General features: G+C 50.0%; 1 protein-coding gene across 1 annotated transcript in view; it reads right to left on the bottom strand.

Moving 5' to 3' along the window:
• The window catches only part of COL27A1 (collagen type XXVII alpha 1 chain), a 144,170-nt gene that overhangs the window by 228 nt on the left and 120,710 nt on the right, over nt 1–23,232 (bottom strand). The window contains exons 45-62 of the mRNA XM_024762185.1: nt 22,926–22,979; nt 22,590–22,643; nt 21,725–21,778; nt 21,535–21,642; nt 20,666–20,773; nt 19,730–19,837; nt 16,016–16,069; nt 15,292–15,354; nt 14,846–14,899; nt 14,673–14,708; nt 14,534–14,551; nt 14,266–14,301; nt 14,001–14,027; nt 11,233–11,298; nt 10,187–10,355; nt 9,038–9,147; nt 2,511–2,729; nt 1–1,690 (exon numbers count right to left, since the gene is read on the bottom strand). The exon at nt 1–1,690 is cut by the window's left edge and continues 228 nt beyond it. Of these exons, the coding sequence (XP_024617953.1) occupies nt 1,544–1,690; nt 2,511–2,729; nt 9,038–9,147; nt 10,187–10,355; nt 11,233–11,298; nt 14,001–14,027; nt 14,266–14,301; nt 14,534–14,551; nt 14,673–14,708; nt 14,846–14,899; nt 15,292–15,354; nt 16,016–16,069; nt 19,730–19,837; nt 20,666–20,773; nt 21,535–21,642; nt 21,725–21,778; nt 22,590–22,643; nt 22,926–22,979 (1,485 nt within the window). The 3' untranslated portion in view covers nt 1–1,543. The remainder of the gene's footprint in view (nt 1,691–2,510; nt 2,730–9,037; nt 9,148–10,186; nt 10,356–11,232; nt 11,299–14,000; nt 14,028–14,265; nt 14,302–14,533; nt 14,552–14,672; nt 14,709–14,845; nt 14,900–15,291; nt 15,355–16,015; nt 16,070–19,729; nt 19,838–20,665; nt 20,774–21,534; nt 21,643–21,724; nt 21,779–22,589; nt 22,644–22,925; nt 22,980–23,232) is intronic.

Here is a 23,232-nt window from a genome sequence, read left to right as displayed (position 1 = left end):
TAAATAATGAAAATCGAATCCAATTCCCAAAGAGACACTTTAGAAAAAAAAAAAAGACACAAATAGACTTTCACATAAAATTTCCCCTTCTACAAAAATAATTCCATAGTTAAAATGACTGCAAAATCCAGCCTGGACACTGACTGGTTCGCTGAGGCAGGACAATTCAGATTACCCTGAAGAGCCCTGCCACGCTGAACTCGGAGATTCCCGTAATAAGCCTTTCTCCTCAGCCCACATTTATACTTGGAGCTAATGGCGCTGGGTTTCTACAGAACTGAATGACGATGAAAAAGCAAGAGTGATGACTGCATCTTGGAAGGACAAGCTCCAGGAATGGAGGACCTTAGGGGATGGTCTGTGGCTTCATCATGAGATGGGTCCATATTTACATGCCACCTCCAAGGCCAGCCCTGACCCAGTGCCGTTCTCCTAACTGGTTTCTTCAAGGTCAAATCTGCAAGGTCAGGACTCTCCAGTCTAGATCATACCCTCCAAGACAAGCCTAACTTCCCTCCAGGACCAAGAAAGGCCAAACTAAAATCCTTCATCCTCAGGCCTCCCCCTGCCTTAAGAGGACAAGCATTTCAAAGTCCGTAAGTTAAAAGGTAAATCTTTTCTACTTCTGTTTCTGGTTGTTTTTTCTTTTTGTTTTTTTGCTTTGCTTTTTTTTTTTCTTTTTACCTTCTTCCCCCCGCCCTCCTTAACAGATTATGCAATGAGCACAAGGGTGATGCTAGGAAAATTTTAAGAATTCCCCAAACTTTGTCATTTGGAGGAGAGAGAAAAACGTGGATGATACCCCACATCCAAATGTTTCTTCAAAGTCTGTGGCAAAACTGGTAGCACCTTCAGAATCTTAAATAGGTTTTTTTTTTTCCTTAAAAAAATCACATACGCTACGAGAAAATTGTGAGCACCAGCGATTTCACAGTGGGAGGTAGCAGACGTGGGCACCCCCAGCCCCGAGGATCTCACCTCTCCCTCTCGGCATCCATCACTTCCCACCCCCTGGCTGCTCTCTCTCACCTTCTCACCTCTTTCCCAGGTGAAAAAAAAATAGTAACGCACCTTCTTTGCGTTTGTTTAAATAAAATATATATACTTCTTTCTTTCCTTTTCTCCTTTTTTCATGTCTCCTCTCTAATATTGCACATCAAAGCTCCCTGGCAGGGGCCAGCTGACGAGATGCCCCCTTCCCTCAAGCTGGCTGGAACGTGGGGCTCTTTGGGAAGGAAGCTGAGCAGGGAAGGGGGTGGCCGCAGAGCTGGGAGACAGGCCGCGGGGCTCAGGCAGGTTGCGGGCCCGGCTTGCTCTGTCTGGCTCTTTGGTTGGTCTTTGGGGCTGAGCTGGGATGAGTCGTTCCCAAGGATACCCCGTGCCCTGCTACCCCTCCCTCAGCCTCTTCTACTGGGCAGACAACAGCTGGGGTCTGCTCAAGGATCCTTGGGCAGGTGAGCTGCCTCTCCTAGGGGCCCACCTGCCCCTAGGTACCCTCCTCTTCCCTCCCCGTCGAGGCCGAGAGAAGCCAGGAAGTCAGAGGTCAGAGGAAGCACGCAGGTCCAACTTCGAGGCGGTACTGCTTCCCTGATGAGGCAGGAGGGAGGTTGTCCACGCTGACAATGGGCAGCTGCTGGGGGTCCTGGGTCCGGAAGGTGAAGAGTGTGTGATGCCAGCGGCCATCCTGGACCTGCGGGTAGAGGGAAACGGGGACATGTATATCCATCACAGTTCTCATCGTATATCAAGTGCATTTCTCCCTCATCCTTCTTCACAATTTTTAATGTCCACGTGGCATTTCACTGTTTCAGTGACCTGTATGTGTCCATTTAGATTGCTTCCGCCATTTTGATTCTTAAAAGAGAAGCGGTCGTGAGTATCACTGTAGCTAAACTTTTGTGCACATTTTTAGTTACTTCCCTAGAACAAATCCTAGAAGTAAGATTCGCGGGGTCAAAGGGTAGGTACATTTGTAAGGCTTTGGATATATATTGGAAATATACATGTGGCTGCTGTTCCGAAAGCCTCTACCAATTTAGCTTTAATTTTTCCAAATAGCTTTGTGTGGCAGTGTTGGTTTCCCCTCATCCTCAGTAACACTGTGCATTACTGGTTTTGTCTAATTTTGTGAAACTGGTTTTTTGGATGACTTTCTGTCTCCCTCTTCCCCTACAACCCACCCTGTTTTAGGCCTCTGAAGACAACCAGAATGTTAAGAGAAGAAATTAGCCTGGCAGGGCAGGGGCAGAGAGAGGAGTACAGATACATCCTTCTATAAGCAGCCTTGTAAATAAGCACAGCATCTACCGGCTGGTAGAATTTTTACCAGCCCAGACCTTCCCTCAGAAGTTTCCCAGGGAGAAAAGTGAATAAAAGCAATTTTATAAAACTCAAAGGTAAACATTATATGTATCATACTAATATACTATAGTATAAAGTTGTTACTATATAAGAACACGTTTTCCTACCTGTCTATGCATGAGGGGCCTGTAAGGGGCCCCAAGACTTACCTTGCAGCCGTCCATTGACACTTCTGGCCTGAACTGACCCCCGGCTTCAAAGATCTGCCCGTTCCAGGCCCGGAAGCGCACAGACTGCTTAGCTGGGCTCTGCCTGGTGCCCTCCTGCCACACAGTCATGTTAAGGCAGTGGATGGTGATTTGCTGTGTCACCTCAGAGCTTAGCAGGTGCAGAAAATTCATCTGGACCCGGCTAATGGCAAACTCCACCTGTGGAGGAGATACAGCAGTGAGGCAGGGTCGGGCTGGGCTGCCCACAGCTCTCAGAATTCCTTACCTTCCTCTGGAAGGTCCAGGGATAAGCCCTTTCCTGGTAAGCAATTCCCAGCCATGCTCCCAGAGCTGTACTCACTCGAAAGACAGAAAAACTGAGGTCTGTGTGAGCCAGTCCCACAGCCAAGGAGTAACAAGGAAGGGAAAGAACTGAGGTCTGCCTGATTCCAGCCAGAAATGCGAGGGTCCTAATGCACCGTATGGGAGGGATCTCTGGAGCTGAGCTGGGATACCGAGGCTCACAGAGGAAGAGGATCTTGCCCAAGAGTGAGAGGCTCTTAGTGGGCAGTGGAAATGAGAAGTGCCTTCCCCATGTTTCTAAGTCCCAAGCTGCAGGCGGGGTAGGGTGAGGCAGCTGGAAAGGGCAGACCTGACAACAAACAACAGGACAGGGTTTCGGGCTTAAGTGGCAGTACGTTAAGTCCTGACAGTTGGGTTTTCTCTTTTTTTCTGGCGCAAGTGCCTGACTTAAGCTTTGATCGCTGAGGCATCCATTCAAAGAGGCATCCACTTCAAAGACTATCTCAAATAAATACCTTGCCAGCCACAGGACTAGATAAAGAGTCAGGCCACCTCCAGGCACTGAGCCTCCTTTGTTTTAAAGCTCTGGATTGATTTCAATAACTGACCGTTTGGGCTACTTGTTTTTTCTCTCCCCATGCTTTAAATTCTGGCTCCTATATTTTAAATTCACCACTAAAGAATGAGCCTGCAAAACCCTAACAGCCCCCCACCCCAATAAAAGCAGAACCCCAGGCCCACGCACGCGCTCTCGCTCTCTTTCTCTCTCTCTTCCCATGACCTTGTAGTGTGGCCCCCAGGTGGGCTGTGCAATTTCCAGGTCCTGTAAATAATAAAACTTTAGTTTTGCAAAGTTTCCTGGTGGTTATTGCTGAAAGGCATCTTGCAATCGTAATAAGAACTGCGAGGGCTGGTCCAGCCACAGCACTGGTTATTTATAGGCTGAGACCAGCACACAACGATTGGTGTAGTTGGCAGGACTGCACGACCGCCCTTGCAATCAATGGATGGGATGCGCTTTACCTGCAACTTGCTTACTAAACACCTAACTCAGGTGGGTATCACCATCTGCGGAAGGAGCACTGCTTGCTGGGGGTCTGTCTCACTGCTAAGTGCTTTTGCATATTGCTACGGTATCCAATCCAAAAAGTCACAGCTGCCATGGTAATCCAATGATCTCCCCAGAGCAGTGTGATCAAGGCCATAGGCTCTAACTAGCCACTGAGACCACTAATTATAAAGGCCTTAACTGACTATTAATGTGAGTAAGGGTCCTCCATGACTCAAGGGAAGAGTTAAGGAAAGTGAACTGGAGCACAAGGCTAAGTCACTGCCCAAGGAAAGGCTCTCGGCTGAAGGCAGGAGGGATATATTCCTGTAGGTGAGGAGGATGGGAGACCTCCACCTAGGACCACTGAGTTGGTGGTTGTGCCTGGACCACATGTCGTAATCCAGAAGAGTGAAATAGCCTTGCAACTGGAAACCAGTGGACCTCCAGAAGGAAAACACAACAGAGATCTATGGTTTCTGTGTCAAAACTTCACTCATTGCTGTCATTCTTCATCCCTGACCCAATGGGATATTATGGGTCCCATCCCTGGTGTGATGTTCCTAAAAAAATTAATGGGCAGTGACCACCTAGAGGGGTGGGAGGGTGACACAAGAGGGAGGAGATATGGGGATATATGTATATGTATAGCTGATTCGCTCTGCTATACAGCAGAAACTAACACACCATTATAAAGCAATTATACTCCAATAAAGATGTTAAAAAAAATTATTGGGCAAATATAAATGGCCTAAAAATCTGATGCCAGCACCTCCTAAGAACCCTGAGGAGGTGCACCAGCTCCTTGATAAATGCAAAACCCCATGGAAGCATCCTGGGGATATACCAACATGCCAAGGCTCTGGTATGACACTAGAGGCCTAAGGGCTTTTCCCAAAGACCCCGTGCATATCATGCTCGTAGAAGCAGACCTCAGTCCCAGAGAGGTCTCTTGGAACCCCCTGGGAAGGAAAGCAGCGAGCTATGAAGATGGTTCACAGTGATGCCATCCAAAATTTTCCAGTAACAACACGTCAGTTTAAGATAACAGGAGAAAATCGAGAAGTAGAAACTGAGATAAAAAACTATACTTGAACTGAAATTCAAATTTTTCTTAAATATTTTATGTAGCAGGAAGGAGAGAGGGGAACTAACTGGCTATTCTGGTATTTTTGTTTGTTATAGGCTCTCAATCGTTACTCAAGGCTGCCAAAATTCAACAACTGGCCAATACCTCTAAAGACCCTAAAATCCATAATTTTCTTAAAGATCCATCCGGGCTATATGCTTGTTTCCTCAGCCCCCTCGGCTTTCCCCTCAGCAGAACTAAGAAAGACACCTTATAAGGTGTCCCTGCTGCCAAGGGAAAAGTTGATGGGGTCATCCAGGCATCTAGGATGAGGAAGAGGGATCAGGGAAGGCAAAGGGCCCTAGAGCCACTGATCTTCTACCAGGGTCCTTACTCTTTTTGGATGTTTACTCCTGGCATGGTTGCATCCTTCCATCACAGTGATCACTGCTAAGGCTCACGGTGAATGGAAAACATTAAGATGAGGGCCATCTCCTGCTGCGCAAAATTGGCACGGTCCAGCGGGTTTACCATTTCCATGGTCGTGGCGATCTAAATGACCCCTCTTCATTTTCAACTCTGAAGAGGCCCCATTTGACCCAAAGAATTATTATTATTATTTTTTTGTTACCATGACTGCCAAGATGCTAGTCCTGCTGATGGGCAGAGAATTATTTTTAGAGCACACTCCCCTAATTATAGGGTGGTACTACAACATTTTATTGGAACTGCCAAAACCATACAAAAGGCATTAAAACTCCTGGAAGAAAATTTACATTTTTTTCTCTGTCCCTTGAAGATTAAATCTTTGAAATGGAAACACCCCAGGAGGTAACTAAAACTCTACCCACAATTGCCTGAGGCTGAAGAAAAAAAATGAGGGGGAAGAGGCCTCTTAAAATACAAACTGCTATACAAGCTCTCTTACTCAAAATCTAGTCCACAGCCTCCTTAATATTACTTGTCAAGAACAAATACACATCTTAAAAGTCATCTCCACAAATACTAGTAAAAAGCATTAGTCACTGGAGCAGGTAACTTTGTTCTGCCTGTCAGACACAATTTGGAGTCAAATGTTATTTACAGACTAGTAAGTTTTATATTGTTGTACCTGATTCATGGCTAAAATTTTGGAGTGGAAGCTATAGCATCTCAGTGTCTCTGTGTGTTTATGCAAGTCTCTGGATGTATATGTGACTTTTTTCTTTCTCTCTACCTCTGAATGGTATTGTCAAAATTAATTTGTAAAAGAGCTCTGTTTAACTGGCTTAAAAATAAGCACTTATGGACTTCCCTGGTGGCGCTGCGGTTGAGAGTACGCCTGCCGATGCAGGGGACACGGGTTCGTGCCCCGGTCCGGGAAGATCCCACATGCCGTGGAGCGGCTGGGCCCGTGAGCCATGGCCTCTGGGCCTGCGCGTCCGGAGCCTGTGCTCCGCAACGGGAGAGGCCACAACAGTGAGAGGCCTGCGTACCAAAAAAAAAAAAAAAAAAGCACTTATGAATTAGGTATTCCTAAAACTCAGAAATATAGAAACTAATCCAAATGTTTTTCAAGTTCACATGATCTGGGATAATCTTTGGTAAATAAAAGCCAGTCTAAGTTTGTTTTAATTAAAATAGGTATGTCTTCATAGTTATCAGCATTAAATATACTGCAGATAAATAACTTTACAGGGTTTACTAGTCAAATAAATCCGTGTTATCTCTATTACAAAAGAAAATTAGCTTGGGATGATGGCTGACTTTGTCTACTGTCTAATGAAGATTTTGGAGGTAGTTTAAGCATATTGTCAGGAGAGAGAAAAAGAATTTTACTTAGTGTGGTCAAGTTGGCTAAAATTGGACTGTTACTATAAGAGTTTTTTTCAAAAAAATAAGCTTTAATATCAATAATGTGCTTATGTAATTTTCTTCATCTGCTATAAGGACAAAGTTTTCTTGGAGCATTGGTCTGCTCCTGTTAAGAGATTATGAAAAGTTTTTCTTTACCTTTTAAGTAATCTGGCTAGAAAGCAAAGATTTTGTGTTTTATCAAAATAATTTCCTGTGCTTCATGTTGCCTTAATGAGGTCTTTAGTTACCTAGAAGACACAGTTTTCTCAATATCAAAAGAGCTAAGTTTTCTCACAACTATGTAACCATCTGTATTTGCTTTTAAAATCCTTTGTCACTTTGGCTAAGTAGATAATTAGGCACTTTTTCATAATGCTCTGTGATTCTATTTAGTCAAGTGTCCAAAACCTTTGATATTTTTGACAGACTTCCCAAAATCAAGTTCTAAATGAAGACTTTTTGACTTGGAAGTAACTGGGATTTTCCAGAGGATCGTTGGAACATCTCAAAAGATCCATCTCTTTCCTTATAAAAAGAGAAACATTAAACTAATTAGGCTTATTTGATATGTTAAATCACATGGGAAACATTGTCAAATAAGAAATACACCTTCTCTTTATGGATATCCTTGAATGGGTATATGTTATTAATATGGTGTTCCAGAAATAATATGGAATTCCTAAAAGTCTGATATGTTATGTTATCCATCTATAACTCCAGCTATCATCTTAAAATGTTGTGTGTCACAGAAATAACCAAATTTCCTTGTCAACTGCATCATAATGAACTCTCATCAGATCTTTAACCACAGGCATTTAAAAATGTCACTCTTTTGTCAGTCTTTTATCATTTATAATTATTGTTTTACTCCTTTGCAAAAGTGCTTCATCTTCAAGGAGATTCATGGAAAGGACTCTGACAAGTACAGGTTTCTGATAACTTTTAAATCATACCATTGAATGGGTAAGAATTTATAGAACTCTAAGGGAAAACTGGATTCATGAAACTGCTAACAAAAGATCAAGATCGAGGATGAATTACATAGGACTGAATGAACTGATGGGGATGATTATAACTTTTTATGACTTTTTTGGAAACACTGGCAGTTCTTTTAATCTCTGTTTCCACATTTAAGGAAAACTTTTCTCTTAAGCTAGCAATGCATTACAGCCATTTGGTGAAGTACACCTTTGTGAACAAAGATGAAACAACTGCTGTTTCTCCCACCTGACCCTTCTAGAATTCAGAAGCTCTTGGTGAGTATTCTCATGGCAGTATAATTACTTGCAGAAGTTCAATGAGAATCTATTCTCCTTGTAACAGGACACGATTGGAAATACTGGTTATCCCCAGGGCTACGAATGGAATGTCATATTTGAGAGAGACATAAAGAGACTCAGATATGACCAGATCACTTAAGGAACTAAGGTTATGGAGCCAATAAAGCCCCTTAGAAAAATCAGTCTGTTACCTTGATTACAGGGTTCCCAGCAGCCTTACCAGGTGAGTAAGGAAGGTCACTTCCTGGCAGGTACAGGAATCTCAGGATATTTTGAGGACTTTAAGAAGAGAGAAATTCACCCAAGTCTCTAAGTATTCCAGGCAAAGTCTGATGGTAAGTTCTTGGCTCGGCTTCCTGGCCTGGAGAGGCTTTTGAAAGTTCAATCTGAGACTCGTTAAGAAAGGTTCCAGCAAAGCAGCAAGGAGCCTATGCTGTCAATCACTCTTCTTGCTGCACTTATGTAAATAATCAAATTTATTGAAACTAGACTTAATTTGCAAACAAATTCATTTTTCTATGGTTATCGATAATAGAAGTGGGGGTGACGGTACAGAGAAAATTCTCAGCCCGGAGACTGGCACGTGGTAAGTGGGCACTAAACATGAGTTACATATTTGCATATACAACCCCGGAACACATATCCCAGATGAGCATCGCACTGATTTATTTTGTGCTGATGGTCACGGCTGTCCAAGCCAGGCCAGCTTGGCTAACTCCGCTATTTTAGATATTAGGCAGAAAGTTCTATTTGAAGAAAGAACCAATGGGATCACATAACTCAGAAGGGTTTGGAAACCATGGATTTTGAACAATTCATCCCCAGTGTACAGATGAGGAACTGGGATTCAGAAAGAGGAGATGACTTTCTCAAGGCCATGTAGCAAGATAGTCAAGGCTCAGTCTCAAACCTGGGGGGGCTGTGGTCCAGGGCAGGGGGCAGGGGGGTGTAGAGAGGGCCCTCCAGTGGGGACTTGGGAGCAGATGGGTACCTTGGAGGCTGTGATGGGCTTGAGACACGTCTGTCCACCGTGTGTGAAGTTGCAGGAGACTTCGATGGTGTCGGACGAGCAGCCAAGGTTTGGATCCACCCAGTAGGTACCTGCAGGCAGCATGGGATGGGGGTGGCATATATATATGTGGGGAGGAACCCGGGGCTTGGTTCTGCAGGTGGACCCCACACCCTGTGACCCGCTGAGCCCCAGCTGGACATGAAGTCGGGGAGGGTGAGCAGAAAAGGGATTCTATGAGCCGCAGAGATGGAAGGAAACCCTCTGGGCAGAGCTCACAGGTGGCAGAGTCCCCGGAGGGGCCACGTGGTGGAGCCCTTGCCTATGTCGCTCTTGGGTAGCGTCCATTTTACAGAGGGGACAACTGAGGCTGACAGAGGCTGAGTCACTTGCCCAAGGGATTTAGGGATCGTTTAATTGAATGGTTTCGCCGCCAAGGCTAGTGATCCTCCTAGAGCTTGGTGGGAGTCAGGGCTTCTACCCCATCAACGAGGCACTTCTGCCGGCACTTGGTTTCCCCTTTGGGTTTCCAAGGGAGCCAAAGGCCCCAGAGCTGAAAGAGTAGGACAGCCGGCCACTTGTCCACCTTCTTGATCAGCGGAGAGAAGGGTGGCTTGCCCAGCTCAGAGAGCTGGTCAGAGGCAGGGCTGACCTTCAAACTCCGGTCTCTCTGCCTCTAAAACTGTGGTCCTTCCACGGCACCACATCAGCTCACAGAGAGAGAAGAGACTTGGATGAGGTGCGGACAGAAAGGGGAAATCCTGGCTCTGCAGGGAAGCTATGATGGGGTCCCCTCCTGGCCCTGGGGGCTTTGTCTGCCACAGCTCTTGTCCCATTGCACGGAAATGGGACAGCTTGTGGATCTGTGGGCTCTGGAAGGGTGGGACCACTCCTCTGTGTTTCCCACTATATCCCCACACCCCAGGAAGCAGAAGCACTTGGCACATCGTAGGGCTCTGTGACTGTCTGTTGGGTGAATAAATGACTGCCTCCCCAAGGACAGAAACTTGGCCCAGTGGAGTGGAGACTCTAATGCACCATCCCCCCCAGCTCCTCCCGGAACCCCCTGCCCCGCCCTGCCCCACCCCTGGGGCAGGAAGCCCTCGCTTGAGACCCCACAGGCCCTCGTACCATCCACCATCTTCTGTTCACAGTCCATGAGGTCCCGGCAGACCCGGGCGGGGTTCTCTTTGGTGCCCAGGGGCGTCTTAATGCTCTGGATGAGGTTGCTGAGGTAGTGTAAGGTTTTAAAGATCTCCCCTCCCTGGTCCAGCACCAGCCGGTCCGGATGGCTGTAACCCTGTCGTGGGGAGAGAGGGTGGCCATCGGCCTCTTGAGGTCCTGGCCTGGCCGGAGGTCCGAGCCTCCACAGCCCCAAGTTCTTGCTACTGAGGAGACATCTGAGTTCCCAGCAGGGGGCACACTTGGGTCTCCCTCCACTGAACAAATAAAGAGACTGGGGACCAGGGACAGGTGGGGGCAGATCTGCCAGGAGGGCCTGGAGGCTTGAGAGGAGTAGAGGGTCAGCCTGGTTCCTGTGCAGAACAGCAAGGTCCCCGTGAGCGAGGAGTCAAGGGAGTGGTCCCAAATCCCTCGGGAAGGGGTTGGTGAAGGACTTTCCACTGACCCCCAGAATGGAAGGAAGATAACGGGCCTTTCCATCTGCCCTTCCCCCTGGATCATGAGCCCTGAGTCACCTCGGCATCACCTCTCCCCAGCATGCTGCTCAGGGCACAAATGGAAATGTCTGAAGGTCTGAGCTGGGAGGTAGTGAGCTCCCCATCGTGGGAAGGAGGCAAAGCAGCAAAGGGCACTCCTGACGGGGCTTGACTAGAGGACACCCGAGGCCCTGCTCAGCCTCATATCCTGGGGCTGACTTGATCACCGGCCAGGGTCTTAACAGAGCCTGTGGACTGACAACGAGCTTCCTGCTCCTGGTGGGTTGTGGGACTGAACCACGGAAGCTGCTGTGGGCTCTGGACCCAGCTGAGCATCTCTTCCTGACTCAGGAGGAAAGGGCTCTGGAGGAAAGAGAAAAGGCTCAGGCCTGTTTCTGGCCCCTGCTCTGGCCGTGAATCACTCAGTGCAGGCCACGTGGAGGGCACTGACCACACATGGGCCATCATTTCCGTTTCCCCCAGGAAGGGACCCCATGTGGGCAGGGCCCCTGGTGGTACCTCTGCTCTCAGTGCTCCACTAGCGTCCATCCACGTCTGGAAAGCTGCCCCAAGGTCATCTTGTTGCTGTGCGGGGAGAAGACAGGGTGTATCTCCTGGTCTCCACACACCCACCAAGCGGGTGCTCCAGGGTCTCAGCGAGAGGCCTCCCACCCCCGCTTCCCCGGCGGGATCGTGGCCAACAGCATGCCTTTGGTGCAACTCTGTCCTTCTTCCCCTTGCAAACAGGCCCTTCCGCTCCCTTCCTCTAGGCACTTCCATAGTGCTCCAACACCCTCAGGATTAAGTCCAAACTCCTCAGCATGGCTATAAGACCTGGACTGAGTGCTGCGGTCTCTGGCCCTGCCTCTCTTCTCTCTCCCACGTGTGCTCCGTGCACCAGACACACTATTGTACTTCTAAGTTCCCAAGTACCATGCTCTATCTAGCCACTGGGCCTTTGCACGTGCTGCTCCCGTTGCCTCTTCCCTCCCTCCACCGTTCCATTTACTATTCCAGTGGTACTCAACCAGGGGAGACGCTGCCCCCAGTGGACATTTGGCAATATCTCGAGACTTCAGGGGCTGTCACAACTGGAGGAGGGGATGCTACTGGCATGTAGTGGGTGGAGGATTCTGCGGAACATCCTACAACCCACAGGACAATCACTCATAGCAAAGAATCACCTGGTTCCAAATGTCAACAGCGCTGCAGTTGAGAAACCCTGCCCTACGCTCCTCCTGTAGATGCCAGCTGCCACGGGAACTCTTTCCTGACGTTTCTGCCCCCAGGCTGGGTGTGGACCCCTTTCTCTACAGTCCCCGTGTCTCCCCTTTGGCTTGCACTGTAACTGTCTCACGAACACTTGTAGCTCCATCCCTGGCACTGGGCTTGCCAGAAGCATAGCCATGGTCTTGCCGTGAAAACAGTGAGGGGGAGAATCTGACAGTGAGTAAAGCGCAGGACTGGGGTCTGGGGCGAGGACTCTGGAGGTACTTCTCCAGTTCAAATCCCAGCCTTGCTGCTTACTAACTGCACAGTCTGGGCAAGTTGCTTCACCTCTCTTTGCCTCAGTTGTCTCATCCTGATAATGGGCGTGACAATAAAACTCTCTCAGAACTGTTGAGAGGAATAAATGAGTTGATACGGGAAAAGCACTTCTAATGCTGTCTGGCGTGTAACAAGCACTGAATATATTAGTTATTATTCGAAAAAACTCAAAACCCTCTCATTTCCCATTTTTTCAGAGGGAGAAGGTTTTTCTTAGATCTCTTCACTTCCTCCTAGCTGGCTTCCTTACTGAATGAAGAAGGAAAAGTGTAGAGGGAGAGGCCAGGGCTGTCATTCCATTTTTATGGGCGAGGCAGAGGGATGGGCAGCGAGCAGCAGAGAGGGGAGAAGAACAGGGACTCAGAGCAGCTTACGGCCCAAGGGCTCCTCCTCCATTCAGCCCTTCCCCTTGGCCGCTCCCCGGACGCTGTCAGGGCCTGCTTCTAACAGTCAATCATCACCGTGGTGAAATGGAGACGGAATTGTCAGAGGGCTTGGGAGGGGGCCATGCTTTCATACAGGCCAGGGTACCCACCAGGGAGGAACACAGGGGCCCCAACCTGCAACCTTGACCGCCGGCCCTCTTTGGACTCAGAATCTGAGCTGGAAGGACTCTGCGATATTATGATTTATAATAAGAAATATATATTTGGTCTTCAATCCCGTTCCTGGCACAGAGCTCCTAAAAGCCCTGGAATCTCCTGGAATAGGGTCTCTTTTGCTATATTAATGAGGTGACTTTTGGACTGCTCGTAAGTAACCTAAGGATGGGGGCTTGTGGTTGGTGGAACCAACCGTGTGATCAGAGGGTTGGAACTTGCAGTTACGGTCCACAGTCTCCAAGGAGGGGAGAGGGGGCTGGAGGCTGAGTCGATCACCAGTGGCCAATGATTTAATCAATCATGTCTGTGTAATGAAGTCTGCATAAAATCCCAAAGGGACCGGGTTCAGAGGGCTTCCAGGTTGGTGAACACACGGAGGTTCGGGGAGAACAGGGGAGCTCGTGCCCCTTCCCTGTGCCTTGCCCTATGCACATCTTCCATCTGGCTGTTCCTCAGTGACAGCCTTTTATAATAAACCAACAATCTAATACGTAAAATGTTTCCATGAGTTCTGTGAGCCGCTCTAGCAAATTAACGGAACCCCAGGAGGGCATGGTGGGAACCTCTGGTTTACAGCCAGTTGGCCAGAAGCCCAGGTGACACCTGGATTTGCCACTGGCAAATCTGAAGGGGGGCGGCGAGGGGGGGATGGTGAGGGACATGGGGATTGGGGGATGGGGGAGCCAGCAGCAATCTTGTAGGACTGAGCCCTCAACCTGTAGAATCTGATGCTAACTCCAAGTAGTGTCAGGATTGAGTTGAATTGTAGGACACCCAGCTGGTGTGTCCCCAACATTGCTTGTTGGTGCGGGGAACCCCGCTTCCCAACACACACAGAACCTTAAAGAGTTGCCAACGGATCTGTACAGTGTACCGACAGGACCCCGGAGCCAGCGGTGGGAGGTCTTCCTGGGTTCATAGTCAGGGGTGCATTCTGACTAAAAGCTGGGTATCCTGCCTCTCAGCCCAGGGCTCTTTCTGCTGCTTCAGGGTCCAGGATCCAGTATGGAGCGGCAAAAGGACGTGGGCAGTTTAGGGCCACCTTGGCCAGAGAGGGGTCCACTGCCGCCACCTGCCCCCGACACCAACCCCCAGGCCTTACCCCACGCAGGCAACAGAGAATGTTCTCCAACTTACAAAGTGAATAGGGCTCCCTGGAGGACCCTGCAAAAGAAGAGGCTGGGTCTGTATCTGATGGGGGCTGTCGGGGCGTGAGAGAACCCACCACGCTGGTCTCTGTTTGGCCCTACCAGGGCTGTGCCACACTGTCCCGGAGGCCTGGCCTGGCCTTTGAAGTCAGGGCCAGTCCTGTGAACGCTGCCAGCACAGCCTTGGGTTTCATTCAGAGGAATCCCACCTGCTGCCCTGCAGTTCAAGGGGTACCAGGCACACTGCTACCTACCGGTGGGCCGGGCTGCCCTCTGGGACCGGGAGGACCCTGGAGGAAGAGGAGAACAATGAGGCCCTGGTCAAAGGCCTCTCATCCCCCCACCCAGCCCGGGCCTCCTCCAGCAGACCTGAGACCCGGGCACGATGGTGGCCCAGGTGCAGATTGAGGCCCACAGGGAAAAACGTGCCCAAGGACATGCCTGGTCATGGGCAGGGGAACCCAGAGTGCCCGCCCCTCCCACTCCCCTGTCCCCCCAGCCCTCATACCGCAGCCCACTCACCCTCGGACCTTGCAATCCCTAGAGGGGGGACAGAAGCAGGGAGAAAGAGTCAGAGGACCAGGCTGAGCCATGCCTGCCCCCTGCCCCAGCCCAACCCTGCCGTACCCCCTGCCATACTGTCCCCAGCCCATCCACTCACCAAGTCCCCTCGCCTGCCTTTGTCGCCCTTCGGACCCTGCAATAAACCATGGCCCAGTGAGAGGGGGCTCAGAGGGGAAGCCCCATGCCCCAGATGGGGGAAACTGAGGCTCAGACTGGCCCTGGGTCACAGTCTCGCCCCAGCGGTGTTCCTGGCCAGCCCCCTGCACATACCTGCCGTCCTGAAGGTCCCAGGATTCCTAGGGGCCCAATGATGCCTTCCTTCCCCTAAAGGAGAGAGAAAGGCTTGTGTGTCCTTTTCCCAGAGCCTGGGGAATATAGTCACAGGGACAGGAGGGTAGAGGGCAGCCTGAGTGTCCCAAGGGGATGGAAGGGAGACGTCCTCAAGGGGGCCAGGCCATGCGTCTCCTGAGCCCGTCCTATGTGCCTTGTGGGGGGGGGGAGGCACCAGTGGACGGGGGGAGCAGTGAAAGGGGAAAGGATGGCAGCGCAGGTGGCAGGAACGGCATGAGCAAAGGTATGGAAACAGGAGTGAAGATTGTGGGCAGAAGGGCTCGATGCCGAAGGAACAGGAGGAGTGGCGGCCCCCCGGCTGATGGCTGGCCAGCCTTGGGCCTCGGATAACTGTCCCTGCTGGGATAGACAGGGAGAGGACTCACCATCAAGCCAGGAGGCCCCCGAGGGCCCTGGATGCCTTTGAAGCCAATGTCTCCTGGGGGGCCCTGCAGAAGGCAGAGGAAGGGCTGCTGTGTCTGGGCGGCCACTGGGCGAGGGCTCCAGCGCTCTGCCACCCGAGGTCTGGCCAACCTTTGCCCTCCTTGTCAAGAGACGCCTTACCTGAGAGCCTCCAGGAAGAGTAACAAATGTGCACAATTATTCAGCAGGTGCCAGAGAGCTGGCTCGGCGCTAAATGGTGCGGGCCTCTGGTCTTAATTGTAACAGCCCTTTGCTGCTATTATACCCATTTTATAGCTGAGAAAACTGAGGCTTGGAGAGACCAAGTAACTTGCTTGAGGCACAGAGCAGTTGAATTGTGGAGCTGGGTTTGGAACCCAGGTCTGCTGGAATGTGAGTGCTGGGAGACACAGGTGCTCATGCTAGACCCTGGTCTGCTGGAATGTGAGTGCTGGGAGACACAGGTGCTCATGCTAGACCCTGGTCTGCTGGAATGTGAGTGCTGGGAGACACAGGTGCTCATGCTAGACCCTGGTCTGCTGGAATGTGAGTGCTGGGAGACACAGGTGCTCATGCTAGACCCTGGCTGCGTTCCAGCCCACGCCGCAAATGCCCAAGAAATATTTGTTGAGTGAATAAATGAATAAATGAACAAGCAGGTGGATGGATGGGGCCCCAAGAGGAACAGTGTAGAATGGGAATCTGTACCTTGGGTCCGAAGAGGCCAGCCATTCCTGGGAATCCCATCTCACCAGAGTCACCCTGTGGGGAGAACAGGATGAGAAGGGTGCCTGGGTAGTCATGCAGGACCCCTGGGCCTGCCTTCTTGCAGGGATATCAGCCACTCCACCTCGAAGCGATGAGTGTGAATGGCTCACAGAGCAGACACCAGGTCAGCCTGGACTCCAGCGGGGCAGGAGCCTGTGCCTTCTGTCAAAGGGGAAAGCGGAGGCCAGATCAGGGCTTCCACAGGGGATGCTCTAGAACGCTCAGGATCTCCTGTCCCAGGTCTTCAAGGAAGACAGTGGAAGGACCTGTAGACTTCCCAACCCATCCCAAAGGCTCTACTGAGGAATGGGCCCCTCAAAGTAACCCCTAAAAACTGAGGGCCTGCTATGTGTCAGGCACTTTGCATGCACCACCATGCATGTGTGTTCCCACATCAGCCTGGGGAGACACAATGTGCCTATTCACAGACCAGGAAATAAAGACTCAGAGAGGGCAGGAACCTGCTCAAAGTCACACAGATGTTGTGGAGTGTGCTAGATTCAGATAAGGTTATAATTCCAGAGGCCTGCGTTATATGGTTCGTTGTTGCTTAACTATTTTTTAAATTTATTTTTGGTTGTGTTGGGTCTTCGTTGCTGTGTGCGGGCTTTCTCTAGTTGTAGTGAGCGGGGGCTACTCTTCGTTGCGGCGTGCGGGCTTCTCACTGCAGTGGCTTCCCTCATTGTGGAGCAAGGGCTCTAGGCGTGTGGCTTCATGGAGCGCGGGCTCAGTAGTTGTGGCTCACGGGCTCTAGAGCACAGGTTCAGTAGTTGTGGCGCATGGGTTTTGTTGCTCCATGGCATGTGGGATCTTCCCAGACCAGGGGATCGAACTCGTGTCCCCTGCATTGGCAGGCGGATTCTCAACCACTGCACCACCAGGGAAGCCCATATTGCTTAACTTTTTTTTTTTCCCCGCGGTACGTGGGCCTCTCACTGTTGTGGCCTCTCCTGTTGCGGAGCACGGGCTCCGGACGGACACGCAGGCTCAGCGGCCATGGCTCACGGGCCCAGCCGCTCCGCGGCATGTGGGATCCTCCCGGACCGGGGCACAAACCCGTGTCCCCGGCATCGGCAGGCGGACTCTCAACCACTGCGCCACCAGGGAAGCCCTGTTGCTTAACTTTTAAAGAAACTGCTCAACTGTTTTCCGAAGTGGTTGTACAATTTTACATTCCTATTAGCAGAGTACAAGACTTCCCATTGCTCCACATCCTTGCCAAGGATCAGTATGATCAGTCTTTAAAAATTTTCTCCATTCAAATTCAAAGGTGTGCAGTAGCATCTCATTGTGGTTATAATGAGCATTTGCCGAATGACTAATGATATTGATCTTTTCATGTGCTTATTTGCCACCTGTATAGCTTCTTTGAAGTGTCTACTCAAACCTTTGGCCTAATTTTAAAAATTGGGCTGCTTATTTTCTTACTATTGAGTTTTGAGAGTTCTTTATATATTCTGGCTATAAATCCTTCACAAGACGTATACTTTGCACTTTCTCCTAGTATGTGTCTTATCTTTTCATTCTCTTAACAGTGTCCTTTTGAGAAGCCAAAGTTTTAAATTTCATTGATGTCCAATTTATCAGATTTTCTTTTATGCATCATGCTTTTGGTGTCATTTCTAAGAAATCTTTTTATAACCCAAGGTCTCAAAGATTTTCTTTTACATTTTCTTGTAGAAGTTTTAGCCCTTTTGGTTTTATTTTTAGGTGTATGATCCATGTTGAGTTAATTTTTGTACACAGTATGAAGTATCCAATTGTTCTGGAGCCATTGCTGGAAGACACTATTCTGTATCCACTGAATTACTTTTGCACCTATGTCAAAGATCAGTTGTCTGTATATGAATGAATACATTTCTGGACTCTTTTTTCTGTTCCTTTGATCCGTTAGTATATTTATGGCAATACCATACCTTCTTGATTCCTGTAGCTTTGTAAGTCTTGAAATCAACTACTGTTAGTCCTTCAACTTTGTTCTTCTTTTTCCAAGTTGTTTTGGTTATTCTAGGTCTTTTGCATTTCCAAATGAATTTTAGAAGTAGCTTGTTATTTTCTACAAGAAAAACCTGATGGGATTTTGATTGGGATTGTGTTGAATCTATAGACCAACATGAGGAAAATCGACATCTTAACAATATTGAGTTTTTTGACCAATAAACACAGTAAATATCTCCATTTATTTAGATCTTCCTCAATTTATCTCAACAATGCTTTATAGTTTTTCAGTGTACATGTCTTATACACCTATTGTCATGTGTATCTCTAAGGATTTCATATTTTTATGCTATTGTAAATAGTATTGCTCTTTAGATTTCCAATTCTGATTGCTTCTTGCTAGCACATACAAGTCATTTGAGTATATTGAGCTGGTGTCCTGCTATCTTGCTAAAACTCCCTTATTCTAGTAGCTTTATTGTAGATTCTATTGGGTTTTCTATGTAGACAACCATTTTGTCTACAGATGAAAAGTTTCATGTCTTCCTTTTTGATATGAATGTCTTTTATTTATTTTTCTTGCCTTACTGCATTGGCTAGAACTGCCAATACAATGTTGAATAGAAGTAGTGAGAACAGATATCTTTGACTTGTTTCTGCTCTTTGGGAGAAAGAATTCAGTCATTCACTATCTTTTTTTTTTCGGTTGGATCGGGTCTTAGTTGTGGCAGGCAGGCTCCTTAGTTGCAGCTTGCCGGCTCCTTAGTTGAGGCACGCTGGCTCCTTAGTTGTAGCATGTGAACTCTTAGCTGCGGCATGCATGTGGGATCCAGTTCCCTGACCAGGGATCAAACCCGGGCCCCCTGCGTTGGGAGTGTGTAGTCTTATCCACTACCCCACCAGGGAAGTCCCAGTCATTCACTACTAAGTATGATGTTAAATATAGATTTTTCATGGATGCCCTTTATTAAGTTGAGAAAGTTCCTTGGTCTACCAAGTTTGTTGAGAAATTTTATCAGAAATGGAGTTGGATTTTATCAATTACTTTTCTTGCACCTACTGAGATGATTAATTGGGTTTTCTTTTTTCGCTTGCTAATATGGTGAATTACATTGATTTACTTTCAAATGTTATACCATCCTTGCATTCCTGGGATAAACCTCACTTGATCTTGATGTACAATCCTTTTAATGTATTCTTAGATTCATTTTTCTAAAATTGTATTGACAATTTTTGTATCTATAGTTATGAGGTATATTGGTCTGTAGTCTTCTTTTCTTGTAATGTCCTCATCTGGCATTGACATCAAGGTAATGCTAACCTCATAGAATGTGTTGGGAAATATTCCTCCTCTTCAATTTTCTGGAAGAGTTTATGCAGAATTGGTATTTTTTTCTTCCATAAACAATTACTAGAATTTACCAGTGAAGTCATCTGAGCCTTTGTGGGAAGTTTTTAAACTATAGATGCAATTTCTCTAATAGATACAAGGCTGTTGAAGGCTATTTAGAGTTCCGGTTGGAATCACCTCTCCTCATTCTGAAGGGACCACACATATCTCATTTCTCAGCTTTTTTCCACCCCCAAGCCCGCACGCAGGGGAGGCAGAATGGTATCTGTGCCCACAGAGGGTATTGGTCTGCCCTCGTCACAGAGCAGGAAGGTGGTTTCTGGGTCTGTGTGTGTGAACACGTGTGTTCCCTGGGGCTCACTCACCGGCTGGCCTTTGGATCCAGGCTCCCCCTGGTTCCCAGGAAGCCCCGTTCCGCCTTCCGTCCCTCGTTTGCCAGGGGGACCCAGCTGCCCGGGTAACCCACTTTCACCCTTAAAGAAATACACCAAGATGACCAATCAAAGGGAGATAAATGGCTCGATGAGAGGGGAGGCGCTGAACAACCACTCCACAGGGTCAGTTAACATCTCCGGGTGCTGGGGCAACAGGCATAGGCCTGGGGGTGGCGGAGGGGTGCTCAAAACTTCAGCCTCCTTAAGGGGAAAGTCTCTTTTCTTACTCTGGCATTCAGGGGCCACTTTCCGTCCACTCTCCCACACGCCTCTCCTCTTCATTGTTTCTTCCCAACAGACCATGCAGTCCCCACCTCCACACTTCCATTCACGCTGGCCCTCCTTGCTCATTTAAATCCTCCACGGGCCAAGGCCATCTCTCCCTCTGCCAGCTGTCTTTATGGAGGGTTCCAACCTCTCTCCAACTAAACCTCAAGCTCAGAGAGGGCGAGAGCCCCGTTTGATTCATTCGTCTCAATCTTCCCTTCAGTGTCTAGCCCTGGGCTCAGACTGACTCCTGGCTGCCTCCGCCACCACTCAAGGAAACTTTCTAAAAAGATGCCTTGGAGGGTCTCAGAGCCAGCAACGTGCACTGTTCCACAAAGGCCCACAAGAGGGCGCCCATGGACAACTCAACAAATAGTTGACAGTGTCAAGGGCCTGGTAGGGGGCAGTATTACAGCTCCCTGGATAACTATCCTTTGAGTCAAGTTTAAGCTTGGGGAGGGACCCCTGAGAAAGAGGACTCCATTTTCACACAGGCCCTGGGACATGGGCGCTCACATCAGCACTGCAGTCGGTGTCATTATAGTTAGTACCAAGGCAGAAAGGGTGGAGGGCGGGTAAGGGGATTAACAAGTGTCTGACCTTGAATCCTGGGGGCCCCTGTGCTCCAGGCAAGCCAGCCACACCTGGATTTCCTCTCTTCCCAGCAGGGCCCATGGGGCCAGGGTCCCCATCGTCTCCCTGCTCCCCCTGTGAAGAAAGAGAGCAGAGGAGGATTTTTCATGTTTCAGGAAACAAGCAGCCAAGGAGGCAGGATGACTCAAAACCTGGGTGAAGGGCTTCCCTGGTGGCGCAGTGGTTAAGAATCCGCCTGCCAGTGCAGGGGACATGGGTTCAAGCCCTGGTCCGGGAAGATCCCACATGCCGCGGAGCAACTAAGCCCATGTGCCACAACTACTGAGCCCGTGCGCCTAGAGCCCGTGCTCCACAACAAGAGAAGCCACCGCAATGAGAAGCCCGCACACTGCAACCAAGAGTAGACCCTGCTTTCCGCAACTAGAGAAAGCCCGCGTGCAACAACGGAGACCCAACGTAGCCAAAGAAAAAACAAAGCAAAACGAAACAAAACAAAAACCTGGGTGAACCCTGGGTGAAGCTGGAGGTTAAACTGAGGGATGGAGGTCATACTGCCTGTGTGTGAGGATGGCTGGACCAGCGGGACAAATGGGTGGGGAAGGGAAGGGTCTTAAAAACCGGAAGCTCTATTTGCTGGACAGGGCATGACCCTCTGGGTACTGGCATGGAGGAGAGACAGTGAGATGGGCCATAGTCCCAGGTCCCAGGTCCCAAGGGATGAGGCCATTGCCCATGCAGGAGACTTCTGGATATGCTGGTTCTGCCCATCCAAGTTTCCAAACGCGCTCCTCCCGGCCCATGGCCTATGGCACCCCACCACGCACACACCTCATCTCAAATGGAGACACTGTCTCTTAACCCCAAGTCCTGCTCACCCGCTGTCCTGCTTGACCGTCCCGGCCAGGAAGCCCATCTGGTCCAGCGACACCCTCGGGGCCCTGTCTCCCCACCACGCCCCGAGGCCCCAGCAGCCCCTGCAGGCCCTGGTGGTAAATAAGAAGCTGGTGAGGGCTTCTGGGGAGGGCAGGGAGGTGGGTGGGAGAGGAGAAGCTGGGAGTCACTCACCTGGATCCCCCTCCGTCCTGGTCCCCCAGCCTTGCCTTGCTTTCCCTTTGGTCCCTGAAAAATCAAGGGGCACATAATGAAGGCTTCCTGGAGGAGGTGCAGAACACTAGGCGCTCTGGAAGGGGGCCCTTCTGTAGCCGGGCCCTGCCCCTCCACTTCTTGGGCCTTGGCATCTGAATCTGCAAATGGGCCCAAGCAGCCTAACTCAGAAGCCCAAGGTCGAGGCTGTCACTAACCCTGGGTCCTGGGCCCTCACTGGCAACCCTGCTGCAGAGGCTCCGGGCCCTGGCAACTTCCTGGTGGGAGTGAAGCCCACGGCTGGCTGGTCTGTTTAATCCCCATGGGTTTGGCTATTCCTGAGGGGTGGGGGGTGGCTCTGCGGGTGGAGGGGTGCACTCCTGGGGGGAAGTTGAGGGCATTAAGGCAGCCTTGGCCCAACCTCAGTGGAGGCAGATGCAGGAGCCCTGGGTACAAGGCAGGAAACTCCTCTCCACCGCCTCTGAATTCTTCCACGGGCATCACCAGCCCCGGGTCTTCCTCCACACCCCCTCACTTCACTTCTCCCAGTTTTCTCATTCTACAGTGTGGCATGGTGGAAAGAGAGGCCAGCTTTGGATCTTGACAGCCCTGGGTTCAAATACCGCTGGCTGACCTGACAGGTGGTCTCCCTCCGGGAGGCCCTATAAATGGGGCTGGTCATCCCCCCTCCCTCAGGCTGTTTGAAGGGATCTTGGCCAGGCCACATCCTGCAGGGCCCCTCCCTGTGGTTCCCTCTCTTTCTCACAGCACCCCCAGCCCTCCCTCCCCTGCGCTGTGTGCCTGGGCCAGTCTCTTTCCCTTCCCTGTGGACGTCAGGGCCTCTTACCTCGTCCCCTTTCGATCCTTTGGGGCCCGGCCGTCCCCGGGGTCCCGGATGCCCCTGCAAACCAAGGTGAGATGACGCAAGGCAGCCCCAGGATTCTCTCCTGGGGAGGGTGGCCAGTCTCCGCCTGGAGGGGGGAGGTGTGGGGAGGGGTTTGGGGGTGCAGGCTCTGGGGGTGCCCCCAGGGTCAGGGCAGGAGAAACCAGAATGGGCTGCCCCAGGCCCTCCTGCAGGGAGGATCCCTTTAAGCTTTAAAAGGCCCAGTTCTTTAATTCCCCCTCTGCTCCTCTACCACCCCACTCAGGGCAGGAGGGGGATAGGACGGGAAGCACCACTCACGGGTTGGCCCTGCTGGCCTGGATTTCCACGGAGGCCTTGTACACCCTCCTGTCCCTGGAAGTCAAGGAGATACAGGTGAGGGGGCTCATTTTGGGCGGGGGAGGACCCCAGAAAGCCCTTGTTCTTCCTAGCCATGTGTCATTGTCCCCGAGTCTCAGCATCCTCATCTAGAAAATGGGTGAAATAACGACCCTGCCGGGAGGGGGCGGGGTGAAGGTGGGGCGGTGAAGAGCCCAGGGGGCTGGCAGGTGGGCGGAGCTTGGGGGGGTTCTGGTGCTCATTCAGTGGCTTGTTCACACTGATTCTG

This window comes from Neophocaena asiaeorientalis, unplaced genomic scaffold (genome assembly GCF_003031525.2).
Source record: "Neophocaena asiaeorientalis asiaeorientalis breed wild unplaced genomic scaffold, Neophocaena_asiaeorientalis_V1.1 scaffold78, whole genome shotgun sequence".
Taxonomy (NCBI): domain Eukaryota; kingdom Metazoa; phylum Chordata; class Mammalia; order Artiodactyla; family Phocoenidae; genus Neophocaena; species Neophocaena asiaeorientalis.
This window is presented reverse-complemented; position numbering and strand designations above follow the sequence as displayed.